The sequence below is a fragment of the Pectinophora gossypiella genome, chromosome 29 (genome assembly GCF_024362695.1).
Source record: "Pectinophora gossypiella chromosome 29, ilPecGoss1.1, whole genome shotgun sequence".
Lineage (NCBI taxonomy): Eukaryota > Metazoa > Arthropoda > Insecta > Lepidoptera > Gelechiidae > Pectinophora > Pectinophora gossypiella.
The window spans coordinates 3,519,014-3,536,595 of NC_065432.1; the positions used below are offsets into that span (position 1 = coordinate 3,519,014).

General features: G+C 38.0%; 2 protein-coding genes across 2 annotated transcripts in view; one reads left to right on the forward strand and one right to left on the reverse strand.

The window, feature by feature from the left end:
- Nucleotides 1-9,329, forward strand: part of LOC126379432 (heat shock protein 70 B2-like) — a 54,364-nt gene extending 45,035 nt beyond the window's left edge. Inside the window, exons 2-3 of the mRNA XM_050028188.1 lie at nucleotides 7,894-7,972; nucleotides 9,182-9,329. The gene's annotated coding sequence lies outside the window, so the exon portion shown is untranslated. The remainder of the gene's footprint in view (nucleotides 1-7,893; nucleotides 7,973-9,181) is intronic.
- Nucleotides 9,330-10,874: 1,545 nt separating this feature from the next.
- LOC126379573 (brachyurin-like) lies at nucleotides 10,875-16,255 on the reverse strand. Its single transcript, XM_050028376.1, has 7 exons — nucleotides 16,097-16,255; nucleotides 15,322-15,435; nucleotides 14,092-14,240; nucleotides 13,752-13,870; nucleotides 12,121-12,219; nucleotides 11,430-11,623; nucleotides 10,875-11,021 (listed from the first exon to the last, which is right to left on the reverse strand). The coding sequence occupies exons 1-7, from the start codon at nucleotides 16,184-16,186 to the stop codon at nucleotides 10,920-10,922; spliced, it is 867 nt and encodes a 288-aa protein (XP_049884333.1). The 5' UTR covers nucleotides 16,187-16,255; the 3' UTR covers nucleotides 10,875-10,919.
- Between the last annotated feature and the right edge of the window lie 1,327 nt (nucleotides 16,256-17,582).

The following is a 17,582-nucleotide window of genomic DNA, read 5'->3' on the forward strand; positions in this document are numbered from 1 at the left end:
AAAAGCTACTGTTAGTAATAATTATTATTTATAATTGTAGTATTGAACTAGAAGTTACCATCACCAGAAAGTTTCCCTCATTCAGCGCTTATCGCTATCGACCCACTAGAGTCGATTAATTCTTTCAAATATTTTTCCTCTCAGACGACGCCCTGAGCAGAGGTTCACGCCCAACTGGGCACCCTCAGGCCTGTTGTCTTAAATTTTGTACCGGGTGAGAGTCCTCGGCGCTCTTCATTTGTCCGGATAAGTAATTAATGCCATCTGCGGCAAATCTACAATAAGTCACGTCAAAAAAAACGGGTAAGTTCACGTGATCGTCACCCTACAAAGCACCTCCAAAGCGGCGGTGTTTGACGATCAGATAATGTCTTCAGGATGATGCAAAGTCCTAACCAAACTACGGATCACTGTTGGCAACTCCTACATTTTTTTCGGCTCGAAGGACCATGTTTAACTTTCGATGCTTGTTAAAATAAGACAAAAGCCCGAAGTTTAGGGAGTCGCGTGTATTGTTCAGATTTGTTCACCAGTTAGAAAAAGATATATGCCAAGACCAAGTCAAGAATAGACGGAGCGTATTTAAGAAGAAAGAAAAACATAGGTTTTGTCTTTCGCACTCATATGAGCCGTCATAAGTTAAAAAGAGATAAATATACTATCGTCGTAACGTCTTTTGTACGCGCGTAGCCGGTTTGTTTTGGGTATTGCCATGCTTAAATAATAATTAAAAAACTAAAATGTTGGGGTTGCCAACAATCACAAAGTAATTTATGTGATGTTTCCCCACCGGGATTAGAATTCGAACCTGGGACCTCCGGATCGTGAGCCTAACGCTCAACCACTGGACCACGGAGGCCGTCACGAAGGATTTCATGAATTGAAATTCATGTAAGCGATGGGGTAGAGAGGGACTCGCCTGCCTGTGCGAAAACCAACCTTGCATATGTCATGATTAGACGGAAAGCTTACCTAAGTTCGGTCACGAGTACAAATATCTATGTATACACGTTGAAACCATGTCACGTTAACTTTTTTGACAAATTAAACCGTCATCACCATCACCAGCCCATTAACGTCCCCACTGCTGGGGCACGGGCCTTCCCTATGGATGGATAGGGAGATCGGGCCTTAAACCACCACGCGGGCCCAGTGCGGGTTGGTGTTTATTAACGACTGCTAATGCAGCCGGGACCCACGGCTTAACGTGCCTTCCGAAGCACGGAGGAGCTCGAAATGAAAACTTTTTCTTTTGTCGTCACCCATCCTATGACCGGCATTTGCGAAAGTTTAACTTCAACAATCGCAGACCGAGCGCGTTACCGCTGTGCCACTGAGCTCCTCAAATTAAACCTTAAGTCTCATTAAATGTCAAATATGATAGTGCTACAGGGTTCTAAAGTGGGTAAGTACATGATATTGCTCATGTCTGTACTTATGTGTAACACGTACTTAGGTATAGTTTAAACAGATGGCCGTTTCTATTGCGTAAGAAAATATGGTCATTCGTTTCGAACGGGTATTCTAGAAACAAATATATATTTTAAATATATATGAACCTTCAGATGAAGGTTCTATTAAAAATATAGTAACGTATAAATAGTCTCAAGGATGTTCAATTTTATACTAAGGGTGTTTTTCAAATCAAAATACACTTTAATTAAATCACATACTTAAATCCATAATAACGGGTTCTTACCGCGTTTAAAGCAGGGATATGAGACTCCCGATATTAACCGCGTAAACTTAAAACAATGTTCAAATATACTTTCATCATCATCAATTTAAGAGCCACGCTCTTGTCGGTGTAGCATTAAAATACAAAAAATACAAATATTCTTAAACTACTATACTACTATTATACTTTTTTTTATACTTACTTATATATTTATTCGCATTTTTAATTGAGCTTCTTAATTTAGTTTTAGTAGTATAGTTTTAATCCTTATTTTTGCGTTTTTTCCAGTAGCTTTGTAATAAAATATAAAATAATCGACTTATTTCAAACGCGGTAAGAACCTGTTATTACATATGTGTTTTAATTATGATAAATTTATGATATATGCAAATATACTTCATTGCACAGAAAGAAATTTCAACAATCAGACATAACACATGAACACAGTACAATTTTGGCGGCCTTCTCGCTCTAGAGCAATTTCTCCCAGGAAACAATCATTTACTAACAACTTGGATGCGGGATGGTGCAACAAGAAATATATACCTAAAAGTAAACTAAAGATAATATAATAAGTCTATACGATATGGGTGAAGACCTCAACGGTTGCACAGGCGGAGATGGGAGCCATCGGTACGGCAATGCAGGACGGAAGGGGCAAGTCACAGGGACTGTAACCTGGAACCTGACAGAGGGCAGCAGTAACTGTCAGTACTATTCAGAGGCGGAGGACAGGAGCCCTAGTACGGCTTTGTAATAGACTCTGGGTGCCATCCCACTTGCGTCAGACAGAGTACTGCGCGGGAAAGGCAAGAGGGAAACCACTGCCCTATTTTTCCCTAAAAAAGTAGCATGGAGAATGCTACCCCGAGAAGAGCATAGCTCTTAAATTTGTGATAAGTTTACGAGTAAGTATGTTTTATGAAATTCCTTTGCCTAAATTAAAAAAAAACATTTAGCTTTATTGACTTCCAGTTCCAAGGTTCAGTACGATCTACTCTGAACCGGCGTGCGTGTATGAAACGATTGATGAATGTGGAGGAAGCAAAAGAAGTGTGTCAGGATCGAAGCAAATAGAATTCCATAGTCTCTGCTTACCCCGGTGGGAAATAGGCGTGAGTTTATAAATAAATAGAAGCAGTCGTCCTGTACATAAAACAAATAAAGTACTTAAAAATATTTTCAAGAAATCTATACTAATATTATAAATTGGAAAGTTTGTGTCTGTAAGTTTGCTTGTCCGTATTTCAAAGCAAAAATGAGTGACGAATTGACGTGATTTTTAAATGGAGATAGCTGAAGGGATGGAGAATGACAAAGATAATATTTTGTCTCTTTCTAACCCCCACTTCTCTAAAATGGTGGGTGGAAATTTGTATGGAACAGTAACAGAGTAACAAAAAAATCATGCATATATTTTTTTTTCGCAGTGGAGCAGCGTGGTGGAGTATGCTCCATATCCCCTCTTGAGGAGATTGAGCGGAGGCCTGTGCTTAGCAGTGGGACTTATAGGCTGTTTATGTTATGTTAAGTATGTAATTTTTTTGGAAATCTGCCCACGACCCCTTCAAAGAGGAGGTTAAATTATATGAGACTTCGCAGTTTTTAAGGTAAGAAGCTAAAAATTGGTATATTAAGGAAAGGGAAACCGTCTTACCCCGAATTTAACGCGAGCGAAGCTGCGGGTAAAAACTAGTCTCATATAATGTGTCATTGTCTATTACGAGTACCAAAACATATTTTGGGTGCCTATTGTTAGAAATATAGATAAATATTTGTACGTACGTAATAATTTTACAAGTAACTACCAAAACATATTTTGGGTGCCTATTGTTAGAAATATAGATAAATATTTGTATGTGCGTAATTATTTAGTATAAAAGGGATACTTTTCTGTGGCGTGGTATCACTTAGTCTCAGTACCGAAGATACCTGAAAACATGAAGTTATTAGTCGCTCTGATGCTCATTTGCTTGGTAAGCATTATTTTGTTTTACTTACATAGAGTCCTGAGTAATATCATGTACTTACCCACTTTAGTACCCTGTCGCACTATCATATTTGACATTTAATGAGACTTACTTACGGTTTCATTTGCAAAAAAGTCAATGTGACGTGGTTTCGAAATGTATACATATTAGTACTCGTGACCGTATTATACAGGCTGTTAGTGACAGAGGGATGATTCAGCTCTCATGATTTTGAGTTAATATCAAGTGGAATTTTCAAAATTCATGATATTTTTCGGTTTTTAAATTATATTTAATTCTATATTTTTGCGATGGAAAATTCCACTTGATATTAACTCAGAATAATGAGCTGAATCGTCCCCCTCAGTATTTGTTACGATATCACTTACACCCGCACAAGTACATACGATAGCTATAAGTACAAGTAAGTATGGGTGTTAGTGACATCGTAACGAATACTGAGGGGGATGGTTCAGCTCATGATTCTGAGTTGATATCAAGTGGAATTTCCTGTCGGATAATTCATTAAAATGTTTGCGTTTTTTAAAATTATTTTCTGTTCCATACTTTTGCGATGGAAAATTCCACTTCAAATCAAATCAGAATCATGGTCTGAATCATCCCTCAAAGTTTTCGTTCCGATGTCACTAACACCCTGTATTAAATAAAATACTTACATATTATTTAATCATGAATTTAAATATTTTATTTCAGATCGGCTTTGCCGTATGCATTCCTGGTAAGTTATTATCAACTTACTCGTTTTTTTTTTAATTTTAATTTACTTAATACTTATACCTCCCACCAACCCATTCTGCAGAAGCATGGTGGAGTATGCTCCATACCCCCTCCGGCTGATCGAGGTGGTTGGATCGAGGTAGTTATTACTGAGCCGCCAAAGGCCCCTGACATGACTCATGTACTAAGAATTTACATCAGTAATTAGTAACCGGGACCAATAGCTTAACGTGCCTTCCGAAGCACGGATCATTTTACTTTTTGGACAATCAGGTGATCAGCCTGTAATGTCGTAAGTATATATGTATATAGATAGTCGTTACCTACATGAGCCATGTCAGGGGCCTTTAGCGGCTCAATAGATCATCGATCTATTTACGTGTTCGTTAACGAAATTCACAGACTTAGTTGTAAGACTCTTGAGTTTATTTATAATCATCACCAGCCCATTAACGTCCCCACTGCTGGGGCACGGGGCCTTCCCTATGGATGGATAGGGAGATCGGGCCTTAAACCACCACGCGGGCCCAGTGCGGATTGGTGGTTATTAGCGACTGCTAATGCAGCCGGGACCGACGGCTTAACGTGCCTTCCGAAGCACGAAAACATTTTTTTTTTGTGGTCACCCATCCTATGAGTTTATAATATTTATTTCAGTAAGTATAATTGCGTAACATAGTCGAATTGGGATTGCCTGTAATGACTATGTAAATTGTCAGAGGGGCCTTTGGCAGCTCAATAGCAACCCTCACAGGGTCGATGAGGTTGGTAATCCACCTCACACCCCACACGAGAGAAGAACACCACAGGAAATGTCACATAATCTCATTTTTCAGCCCTGCCAGGTGCAGACCTCCTTGGGGGTTCAGGTGGCGGATCTCCTGTAGATACTGCGTTGAATACAGCCCAAGGTAAGTTAAACATAACATAAACAGCCTATATACGTCCCACTGCTTGGCACAGGCCTCCCCTCAATCAACCACAGGGGGTATGAAGCATACTCCACCACCCTGCTCCACTGCGGGTACGTGGAGTTGCTTTTAACGGCTAATAGCCGGGACCAACGGCTTAACGTGCCTTCCGAATCACGGAATCATCTTATTTTTACAGACAATCAGATGATTCAAGCCTGAAAAATTTCAATCGCTGTCAACTATTGCCAATAGTTCAGTAATCTTTCTTGTATATGTTTTAAAATTCGTGTATACGTATATGTGTCCCATAAAGTTTGACTATTGTTTCTCCGTCAGACTGGGCACGTCCTTACCAAACAAAGGACAGTCTCACAAAGTGATTTCGACAATGTCCCCATCGGGAATCAAACCCGGACCTCCAGATCATGAGCCTTAAACCACGGAGGCTGTTTCAAACAGAACAATTTCATCGTACCGGCTTAAACGCAGTGGGATAATTATTTATTTATACACAATAAAACAGACGCAAGGAAAATAGAAAAAAAAAATATCTCTAAACAAAGAGATTTCTTCCAGCCGACCTACGTGATGAGAGAGACAAAAAAAATACCGCTCAGGGACGGTATTGAAAAGTCCGATGGACGTAAGTTACGATCCCGACGGCCCGATTACTCTAGCCATAGAGGCGGCCAATCAGCAAAATATAATTAAGAAAAACTTAATTATAACTACATTGGCCCCGATTCCTGCAGACACCGCCTAATTTTATTTTAAGTTATATCCGTCATTTTCATATCCGACGAAAAGGAAAGGGACGGATGATTCACAGCTCTTAATTTTAGGAAGAATGAGTAAATGAATGAATAACCCGGGCGAATCAAAAGGTACGTCGCTGGTTTGCAATCCGTTTGACGTGCTGTCTACTTAACTGTGTCGGGTTTTTGACGGACGTAAAATTTTTAGACGGTTGGTTTAGATTTGTGCTTAAAATTGACGTGTGTTCCATAAATTTTATGCTTGTCGATTACCCGTCCCTTTCCTTTTCGGCGGATAAGAAAATGACAGATATAACTTAAAATAAAATTAGATGGTATTTACAGGAATTAGCACCATTATCAACAGTAACAGCAGCGGTTTTGGAATCAAATCAAATCATTTTTTTTTTATTTATTTATTTGCGTAAATGTGGTACATTGGTTGTTATGTGACTAAATTAAAGTTTCACACATTTAACCAAAACAATATTGGTATGCAAATACAGAGAGGTCGTGCAACATACAATTACAATCAACATTTAAATCATAATCAATGGTTGATATCGGTTTTAAACGGTTTTTTTCGTTTTAAACCAAAAAAAAAAAAATAATTAAAAAAAAACATAATAAAAAAAAACAAAAAAAATAAAAAAAAATATTTAAACCAACCTTACGTCTATAGTCGGAGCAAATGGAATTCCATAGCCTCTGCTTACCCCGGTGGAAAATAGGTATGGGTTTATGTATGTGCTAATAAATGTGAGTTATACATATACGCATGTAATGTTACATTTTTCAGGTGGCGTCGGCGCAGCTAAAGGCGCTCTTGGTAAGTTTTATACGCACCACCAGCGAGGCCAGATACTGACCCCGCCGGCGTAGTCGACGGTCCCTCATTCAGCACTTAACGCTATCGGCCGACTAAAGTCGATTATTCCTTCAAATATTTGAAGGTTTACTTATATAAAACTCTCAGACGACGCGACGCCCTGAGCCGAGGTTCGCGATTCGCGAACAACTGGGCACGATCAGGCCTGTTGTCTTAAATTTTGTACCGGGTGAGAGCCCTCAGCGGTCCCCATTTGTTCGGCCAAGTAGTTAATGCCATTTCCGGCAAATCTACAATAAGTCACGTCAAAAAAAAAGAGCAGCTAGTTCCGCTCACAAACAACAGATGGCGCCATCATTCAATAATAATCGACAATTACAGCCACTTGGTAGGAATTTTGTCACGGACAAACGCCATCTAGCGCATATTTTAGGAACCAATTAGTTTGCTTCGTTTTTATCTCAATGTCAACATGGTATAGAAGACCCTATGAAAAGCCGCCATTGCTAGCCCATTGATGACGTAAGTGTTACCATTAAATGAGTAACTCCAACTTTCCAAGGACGCAAATTTTATAATTGAAAATTAAGTGAGTTACTGACTGACGTATTTAATTACTATTACTTGTCACATACACAAACATTATTGAAATTGTAAGTAAATCCTTTCAATGGTGCTAATTCCTGTAAATACCATCTAATTTTATTTTAAGTTATATCTGTCATTTTCTTATCCGCCGAAAAGGAAAGGGACGGGTAATTGACAAGCATAAAATTTATGGAACACACGTCAATTTTAAGCACAAATCTAAACCAACCGTCTAAAAATTTTACGTCAGACAATCATTCTTCCTAAAATTAAGAGCTGTGAATCATCCGTCCCTTTCCTTTTCGACGGATATGAAAATGACGGATATAACTTAAAATAAAATTAGGCGGTGTTTGCAGGAATCGGGGCCAATATCTACCTATCTATCTATATCTATAGAGTTTTGGTGTTTGTTTTAAAGGTACTGGCGTAGGCGCAGCAAAAGGTGCACTTCAAACGGCGTCCGGATTAACTGGTAGTCTTTAAAAACCGAAAAACCGGTAAGTCATATCATCAACAATACTTATATTATCGTTAAATTCATGGTATAACAAAACCAGGTGTATGGTCAATCCTATGACAAGCCGCCATTGCTAGCCGTTTGATGACGTAAGTGTTACCATTAAATTGGTATCTCCAACATTCCAAGGACGTAAATTTTATTATTCAAAGTTAAGTGAATTACTGACTAATGTATTTAATTACTATTACTCGTCACATATATAAAAATCATTAAAACTGTATGTAAATCTTTTATTAAAAGTTCATAATTTCTTCAAAATATATTTATACAATTAAAGTTCAACAATATCTTTACTCAATAGGTAACAGTTACATTTTGAATCGTCAATTTTTACATAACGAACGTAGGTACCTATATAGCCTTACCTACCATTACTCTGGTACCTACGGTCAAGAGTACTAATCTGTATAGGTACACTTTGAAACTTTGTCACATTAAGTTTTTTGACAAGTTAAAACTTAAGTCTCATTAAATGTCAAATATGATAGTGCGACAGTGTTCTAAAGTGGGTACATGATATTTCTCATGACTGTACTTATCATTATTCAAAAATAAAATGTGTCGGCGGAAACATAATATAAATGTAATGTTGCTTGATATTTTAGATTACATTATGAATAGAATTATGTTGCTGCTAAGATGTACTTAATTGTGTCTGTGTGTACCTAATAAAAAGGGTCATTATTTACACCCAAAAACAAGCAAAAAAGATGCATTGTCTGTTATCCATGTATCTGTCGCGGCCAGATCATAGAATTGATCATTTCATGATGTGCTCGATTATTTCATGAAATGGTCATATAATATTGACATTTTGGTGATTTTTACGATATGATTGCACACGTTTGGCCATATCATGAAGTAATCATGCATTTAGCTTAGTTGCTCATATCGTTAAACGTTTTATGATCATTGATCTGGCCAAACTACATCATGATGTGGCCAACGAATGATATTCTATTTCATGAAATATAACCATTTCATGAAATGGACGACCACATCATGAAATGATCAATTTTACGATCTGGCCCCGACATATCCATGAAATTAGAAGGTTACACGAAGGAAAATCTGTACAGCGCCATCTATATTGTTTTTGATGAACGTAGCCTACTTGGCCGGACAAATGGGGAGCACTGAGGGCTCATCTTTCCGTCTTGTACTTATTTAAGCTTTTTCTTTTCAGATGTCCAAAAACGAAGCCCTCGAAGATAAAACTCCATTTATTAAAAAAATCCATTTAATTAATTTAATACAATGTTTGAAATCCTTTTGTAAGTAAGTACTTACATTTGAAATTACTTTCATCTTGAAATAAATACTGTAAAACAAAATGTGTATTTTAATATAACATAGGTATATAAGCTGCAAAAGTGTAATAAATTAACTGGTTGCACTTAAGACCTCGTGGTCACATGTTATTTCTGTAATAGATCAAAAACGCCTACAAAAACATATAAGTATTGAGCGTCATGTCTCCACTCGACAACAATAGGCTAGTTTCCAACTAGTCAAATCAGTTACTTTTTACTAAACGTCAAAACACGAAATTACTATGGAATTTGTATGAAAACGCACACTGTGACGTCATAGAAAAACGTAATAAAATGTCGAACTTATTATTACGTTTTTCTTGATTAAAATTCATAACTAAGTTAAATAAAATAAAGAAAATGCTTTTCGTTAGTTTCACATTTGTGTTTATTTAGTAATCAGAATTTCATAATTTATCTTGAACATAGTACACGACCCAATTGATGCTCAAATAACGATGTTTTCTAAGCATTGTTTTAAGTTTACGCGGTTATTAAACAGCGCGTGCGCGCGGGCGTGGTAGGTGTTGTAAAAAGCTTAAAACGGCTTAATGTGGTGACAAAACGTGAGGACACAGTGAGTGCGGTTTGTAGTACCAACGGCTTAACGTGCCCTCCGAAGCACGGAATCATCTTACTTTTTCGGACAATCAGGTGATTCAAGCCTGAAAAGTCCTTACGAAACAAAGTACAGTCTCACAAAGTGATTTCGACAATGTCCCCATCGGGAATCGAACCCGGACCTCCAGATCGTGAGCCTAACGTTCTAACCACTAGACCACGGAGACTGTTTGAGATATCACAAATCAGTTCCTAAATGTTGTAAAAAGCTTAAAACGTCCTAATGTGGTGACAAAACGTGAGGACACAGTGAGTGCGGTTTGTCGTAGTGAGTTTTGTGCGAGTTCAGATGGTTCCGAATATTCCGATATCGAATACATAAACAAGCGGCAAAGAAAGAGGGTAGACAGATATGTGTGCCCGTAGAAAATGGATCTACCTACTCCAATCCGATCTCATCAGTCATCCCGTGATCATGGCACTTGCAACAGTGTCGAAATATCGGGAGTCTCATGTCCCTGATTTAAACGCAGTAAGAACCCGTTATTATGTGTTTTCTAAGCAAACAACTGGCAATGTTGCGCGCTGTTGTGCAACGTTGTCGTACAATGTTTAGCAGTATGTGTTGCTAGTTAATTGTTGCCTAATGGATACGAGACTGGATTATGAACTTCGCCGGATCATCTAGATAGATAAAATACTTCCACTAATAATACTACTAATAACCACTACTACTTTTACTTTTTCTTTATTATTTTTTTTCTTAAAATACTTTTTTTCTAGTAATAAAAAAAATCATCATCAATTTAAGAGCCACGCTCTTGTCGGTGTAGCATTAATGCTACTTTTTTTGGGAAAAATAGGGCAGCCGTAACTGTCAGTACTATTCAGAGGCGGAGGACAGGAGTCCTAGTATGGCTTTGTAATAGACTACTCTGGGCGTCATCCCACTCGCGTCAGACAGAGTACTGCGGGGCGGGAGACAAGAGGGAATAAAAAAAATAATTTATAATAAATATTTATTATTTATATTTCTCTCAAACACCGACGTTAGACCGACTTCAGCCACGAAACAAAAGACGAAACTCTGGCGAAAGACGCCGGGTCACCGGCCTCGCATCCGTTCCAGGATCCGAATGACGTCACACCAACCTGCGAAATATAAAAACACATGCTTAGGAACAGGGGGTTAAAATGGCCACATCGAAGCAATTCATCTGAGAAAGCAATATTGCAATTTGACATTTGCGCATATAAAAGTAAGTGCGCAATGCAAACAACTGTCAAATAGCAATATTGCTTTCTTAGATGAATTGTTACGATGTGACCATTTTAACCTGGGTGTCATAGGTACCCAGTACCCACCCACACATAACACATAGTAAGTAGACAAACCGCTGTGTTAATTTTGATATTTTTTTTATTTTTTATTTTATGATTTTATGATTTTGCAATTAAGTCTTCTTCTATCGTGTGGGTTGTGAGGTTAATTACATCAACCCTGGACATATGGGGAGAGCTGAGGGCCAGTGTCGTTAAGTACTTCGAAAGCAAACTTACAAGAACCCTCCTGCCATTGCTGACCACAGCGAGCGGCCCACCGGAGTCTCCGTGGCAGGTGCCTCTGCCCCCCACGCCGCTGGTGCACACGTTGGTCGCTGTCACCCACCCTCCATAGAATCTCACGCATTCTGCGTTGCTGATGATGGGCAGGACGACGGAGTAGAGGGGCTGGTTGGCCGGGATACCGGCGTCTGTGGAAGAAATTGTGTCTTGACATTTGGTACTAAGTAGAATAATGTTATTCAAATTCAAAAATATCTTTATTCAATAGGTAACATAGTTACACTTTGAATCGTCAATTTTACATAACGAACGTCTCATCCGCCTAAAACTACTGTTATATAACCTCAACCGATTTCCACCAAATATAGCTAAGAACACTCTCGACTGATATACCTTTCAAATAAAAAAAACCGCATTAAAATCGGATCATCCGCTTGGGAGCTACGATGCCACAGACAGACACTACACATTTACAAAGACACGTCAAACTTATAACACCCCGTCGTTTTTGCGTCGGGGGTTAAAAACTTGAGCATGATCATGGGGGCAGCCTCAGCTGACATTAGTTTATTAATACCACCCTCGGTGTCGGGGTTCTAATGGGGAGTGTTTGCTGTCGTGAGCTCTCGTTTAGCCTACCTCACGACAGTAAACACCCCGTGTAGTAAATGAAAAAAATACTCACTGTTACCAGTGAAGCCGAATCCTGAAGCGAGTCCATGTTCTCCAGCGAAGGTGTTGGAGATCTCCGCTCCAGATGGCAAGGCTATAGGCTGGATTACATCTGCAAATTGATATTTTGTATTTTCATAAGTGTTCATCATTTCAGACCTTTACATCTTTATCAGATGATTCAAACAGCGTTTCTGTAGCTGCTTTTAAAATGGCTGTAAAGTCCGATGCGAGAGCCACAGTAGCGGCCGCACGACTGGCATTGTAGTTGAGGGTTATTAGATGGTACAGGTGGTAAATCGGCCCTCTCACTTCCGTGTCGTTTCTCGCGCTTGTCGGCTAGTATCTGGAACCAGGTTTTATCGTGTGCTTTGCATCCATCGGCTAAAGACATCCTCCACTTGTTCCGGTCACTGGCCAGGTCCTCCCATTTATCGGGGCTGATCTGAAAAGCAAGCATGTCACGCTTTGTGCAGTATTTAGGCCCACCGCCGCGAAAGGTGAGAAGGCCGTTATAAGTGTTAGCGGTTGCGTAAATCTGATCGTATTAAAAAAAAACAAATAGCTCGACGATGGCGCCATCTTGTGGCTTTTTCCAGCAGTTGTCGTTTAGCGGAGAAAGACGCGAAGGAAAAAATAGTTAAACAAGGAAGTTCAACGGAGATTATTGTGGTAACGAGTACTTTATTTTAAATCAAATTCATCTTTTTTGGGGTTATGTATACGTTTTTACAATAAAATACCAAATAATATTTTAAATTTCTCAGAAAATAAATTTAAAACTCATGTGAAGCTTACTTTATGTAAAAAAGCTTATTATGAGATTAATGACTAATACCTAAATGATAAAAATGTCTGGTATTGAATATGTTTCTCTAGTTATTAAATAACTTTTGTAATGTATACCCTCATTGGTTTTCAAAAGATGTGTTGCTGTTGCAGTTTCTTGTCATTTCTTCTCCTCAGCCATAACACGTTGCGAAATGACGTAAATTCAAAAATGTTACATTGACCTCCAACAAGTTTATCCATGATAATTACGTTGACTAAATGATTCTGATTACTGATTTACTTATTTCACTCACAACAACTATCTTTACAGGCTAACCTAATGCGACAGAGTTGGGGACTTATTTATACATATTTAAAATTAATCATTAATTATTTTTTACTTGTTCTTGTTACCTACCACAATAGTCGCAGTAATCGATCTCACAACAACTCTCACAACTAGACGAGAGAAGAACTTATGTTTAAGTAAGTGGCTTACTAACTTCTTCTATCGTGTGGGTTGACGAGGTGGGTAATCCACCTCACAACCCTGGTGTCAGGGTTACTATTGAGCCGCCATAGGCCCCTGACATGACTCATGTAACGACTACGCACTTACATCAGTAAGTAGTAACCGGGATCAACGGCTTAACGTGCCTTCCTTTCGGTCTTACTTTCGGAGAATCAGGTTATCAGCCTGTAATGTCCTAACCAAACTAGGGATCACAAAGTGATTTTTGTGATATGTCCCCATCGGGTTTCGAACCCGGGACCTCCGGATCGTGAGCCTAGCGCTCAACCACTGGACCACGGAGGCTGTTAGTGTTACTTTTTTTTTTACTATTACTTAGGCCGTTAGAGCAGCTTACTAACTGGATGTGGCGACAGCTGGTATCCTGATGACCGCCAGGTCGTTGCGGATGGTGTTAGGGTCCCACGCCGGATGGGCCACCACGTCTGTCGATTCGATACGGGTACCACCACTGAAAAGCCTGTGGACATATTGAAAGAAAATAATGTTATAATAATAAAGCTTTATTTTAGAAAAAATCTATAATACATACAAAATACAACACACTTAAAATATAAAAGTAAAATTAAAACACATAATAACGGGTTCTTACCGCGTTTAAAATAGGGATATGAGACTCCGCTGAGGCCGACTCGAGTGGAGGAAGAGTAGAGTGAACATCTTAGAAGATTAGTTACAAACCTGTTGGATCCCAGAACAACGGTGAACCGCTGGGCTTGTATGTCACCATCATCGTAACAGTGGCCAGCAGTAACCACCCGCGTGGTAGAGATGAGACAGCCACCGCACGACGATTGAAATATCCATTGGAACACCATGATTAGGCCCGCCTGTTCACAATAATGGCAATATTAAAATACCTTTTAAAAAAAAGTTTTAAAAATAAATAATAATTTATTACTTTTTTCCTATCTTTACCTACTTTATAATTTGAATGAGGAATTTTCTAGACCAAAAACCAGGCTGTATGGGCTAAGTTCCCTTTGCCTGCCCGAATTTGCAAATCGGAAAAAAGGTACGTTCCTCAAAAACAATATAGATAGATGGCGCTATACTGATTTTCCGTTGTTTAACCTTCTAATTTCATGGATATAACGTTGTATCTTTGTTTTTGGGTATAAATTATGACCTTTTTTATTACACCGAGGCACAATTACATCTTCCACCCATTATTATTCTGATCAAAATAAAGAAAAGCAACATAATTCTATATACATATATATGATCCAAATATCAAGCAACAATAATTTTTATATACGCTTCTGCCATAATATTGTATTTTGGAATAATTATGTAAGTACTTAAGTAGGTACTTAGCCGAGTAATGAGAAAATAACACGTCAAAAAATACGTCTGGCAAATAGAGATAGATCGATGAATGAAGGACTTTCAAATCAAATCAAATATACTTTATCTTTATTTTTTATTATTTTTTTTCTTTCTTTTTTCCTTTTTTTTTATACTTTATGCTTTTTTTTCTTTTCTTTTTTTTAAATAGATTTTCCAGGCTACGTTTCCCAAACACATATAGATGGCGTTGTACAGATTTAACGTGATAATTACCTATTTTCTCATTGATCGGGTAAAAATATAAAAGGTTCCGTTTAAAACGCAAAACGTAAAATAATTTAGTCTTTTTCTCAGTTACCATCATTATCCCAATACCCTTAAGAGTTATTGTATTGTAAATTCACAGTGTGTGTGTGTGTGTGTGTGTGTGTGTGTGTGTGTGTGTGTGTGTGTGTGTGTGTGTGTGTGTGTGTGTGTGTGTGTGTGTGTGTGTGTGTGTGTGTGTGTGTAAAACGCAAAATAATTTAGTCTTTTTCTCAGTTACCATCATTATCCCAACACCCTTAAGAGTTATTGTATTGTAAATTCACAGTGTGTGTGTGTGCGTGTGCGTGTGTGTACCTGGTAAGGAGTCTGCGAGATGTCGGTGACAACTCCACCCACGATGCGTTGTCCATCTTCAGGCAAGGATTCTTCAAATTTCTTGATCTGGGCTGTTCGAGGGATCCCAATTCTCTGTAAGTATGGACAATGTGACGTTTTAAAATAAGTCGCAGTCATAGAATATAACATTTGCCACGAGAAGACTGGGTTGCTGCCGGTCTTGGAGCAGCAGAGAAATTTAGTTTTCGTTCCGTAGTAAAAAAAAAATGGATTCTGGTAGGACTCTAGCTAGAACATCACCGATTGAGAAATTGGTCGGTGTACTGCGGAAAGAAGGCGATTGGGGCAACCACCGTTCTACACGCCCTATCTATGGAATAATGAAGGCGATTACTCCACCGACAAGAGCGCAGCAATAAAGAGAGTAAAAAAAACACATTTGTCATCATATCTCGTTAAAAATTAGTTTTTTGGTAAAAACACAAGTATTTATAAAACATACATAAACTCACGCCCGTAATCCCTAATGGGGTGGGCAGAGCCACAAGTAATCAAAGACAACTTGCAGCCATTGTTGATACGATGTCGTAAGCTGGATATGATGAACCTTATGGTGATAAGGAATCAGCTTATCGCCCATAACATTAGTCCATCATGTTAGAGGACACAATCCCTCTGTCGGTTTTTACGACATGCCCGGGAAGACAAGCAGCTGAACGTTTTCTATGTTTTTTATTTGCTCCCAGAACAGCACAGAAGCAAGTATTTATAAAAAATAAAATAAAAATCGTACCCGGTGATATCCGAAAACCGAAAGGTTTTCCGTATCAACTGCTGCAGAAGCAGCGGCTATGACCAACGACAAAGCAACGAGACCCTTCATGACTGCCCACACCCTTACAATGAAGTGGCATGATGATGGAAACTTCAAATTTATATAACATGATTATCTTTATCGGATTAAAATATTGTTTCAATTCATTACTAGGGTTCCTCGGAGCGACAACTGAAGCAATGTATTTGATAAATTATTTTATCATTTTAATTAATATATTTGCAATCATCAATAATTTAAGAGCCACACTCTTGTCGGTGAAGCATTTTTCTTTCTTGTCTATCAAAGGCCAATTGGGTAGTTTCCTAAGTCAAAAATAAATTATGAAATTCTTATTATAAGTATTAAATGAAGACAGATCTAAAGGTGACAAAATCTTTTTGTATTTAACTAAGTAACTTATTTATAAATTTTAATAAAGAAAAATGTAATAATATGTGCCACATTTTGTCACGTTTTTCTATGGCGTCACAGGTTGCTTTTTCATACAAATTCCATAGTATGTGACTTCGGGTTTTGACGTTTAGTAAAAAGTATCCAATTTGACTAGTTGGAAACTAGTCTATAAGTAGGTACATCGTAAAAGTATAGAATTTAAAAAACAAAAATGAAATGAATTTTGCGACGGAAAATTCCACTTGATATCATCTCGGAATCATGGTCTGACTGATACCCCTCAGTATTAAGGTAAAACATACGTCATAAACTCTAATGTTGGTAAAACGGACTTATTATTTATTCGTAGGTAAAACGCGAGTAAAACGCCTTACGCCATCTATTGTCGCCGAGCTAGGGTCCCAAAGTCCCAACACCCAAAGACATCGAACCAGAGAATGTATGTATGTGTTTTTATTTGTAATGCAGTAAAATAGGTACTTACAGAAGTGTTTATTTACTTATATTTTATGTTATCTAAAGTACCTACTTATTTACTTACTTATATCGAGAACCCTTTGTTGCAAGAGTATGAGTTTTATCATTTAAGATTAATTAATTATGTAGGTAATCAATCCTGAATTTTAATAAATAAAGCCAACTTCGTCAGTCACACACATTGCTACGTTGATGATTCAATGACGTACATACCAGGCCACGTTCCCCAAAGAAAAATATAGATTGCACTGTACACGTATACCTAACGAAAGAAAGAAAGAAAGAAAATATTTATTTCCATATTGGACGCCACATTTACAAACTTAAATTTTGTCCGGCCAAGTAGTTAATGCCATCTGCGGCAAATCTACAATAAGTCACGTCAAAAAAAAACAAACTTAAATTACTTACAGAAATTAAAGAAAAAACGACACAAAGACAAATACTAATTACAGACATTAAATACACAATGGAGGCGCCCAAAATAAAAAAAGATCAGCATAATGCCGCATAACGTGATAATTATCTATTTTCTCATCGCTCGGGTACATAAGTAACTAATTATTCACAA

Bases quoted from the DNA above. Each gene is read 5' to 3' on its own strand.
- LOC126379573 (XM_050028376.1), bottom strand. From the start codon at position 16,186: ATGAAGGGTCTCGTTGCTTTGTCGTTGGTCATAGCCGCTGCTTCTGCA. The intron at 11,624-12,120 runs GTGAGTATTTTT...TTTCTTCCACAG, and splicing joins ATTCGGCTTCACTGGTAACA to ACGCCGGTATCCCGGCCAAC. The intron at 11,022-11,429 runs GTAAGTTTGCTT...TATATTTCGCAG, and splicing joins GCAATGGCAGGAGGGTTCTT to GTTGGTGTGACGTCATTCGG.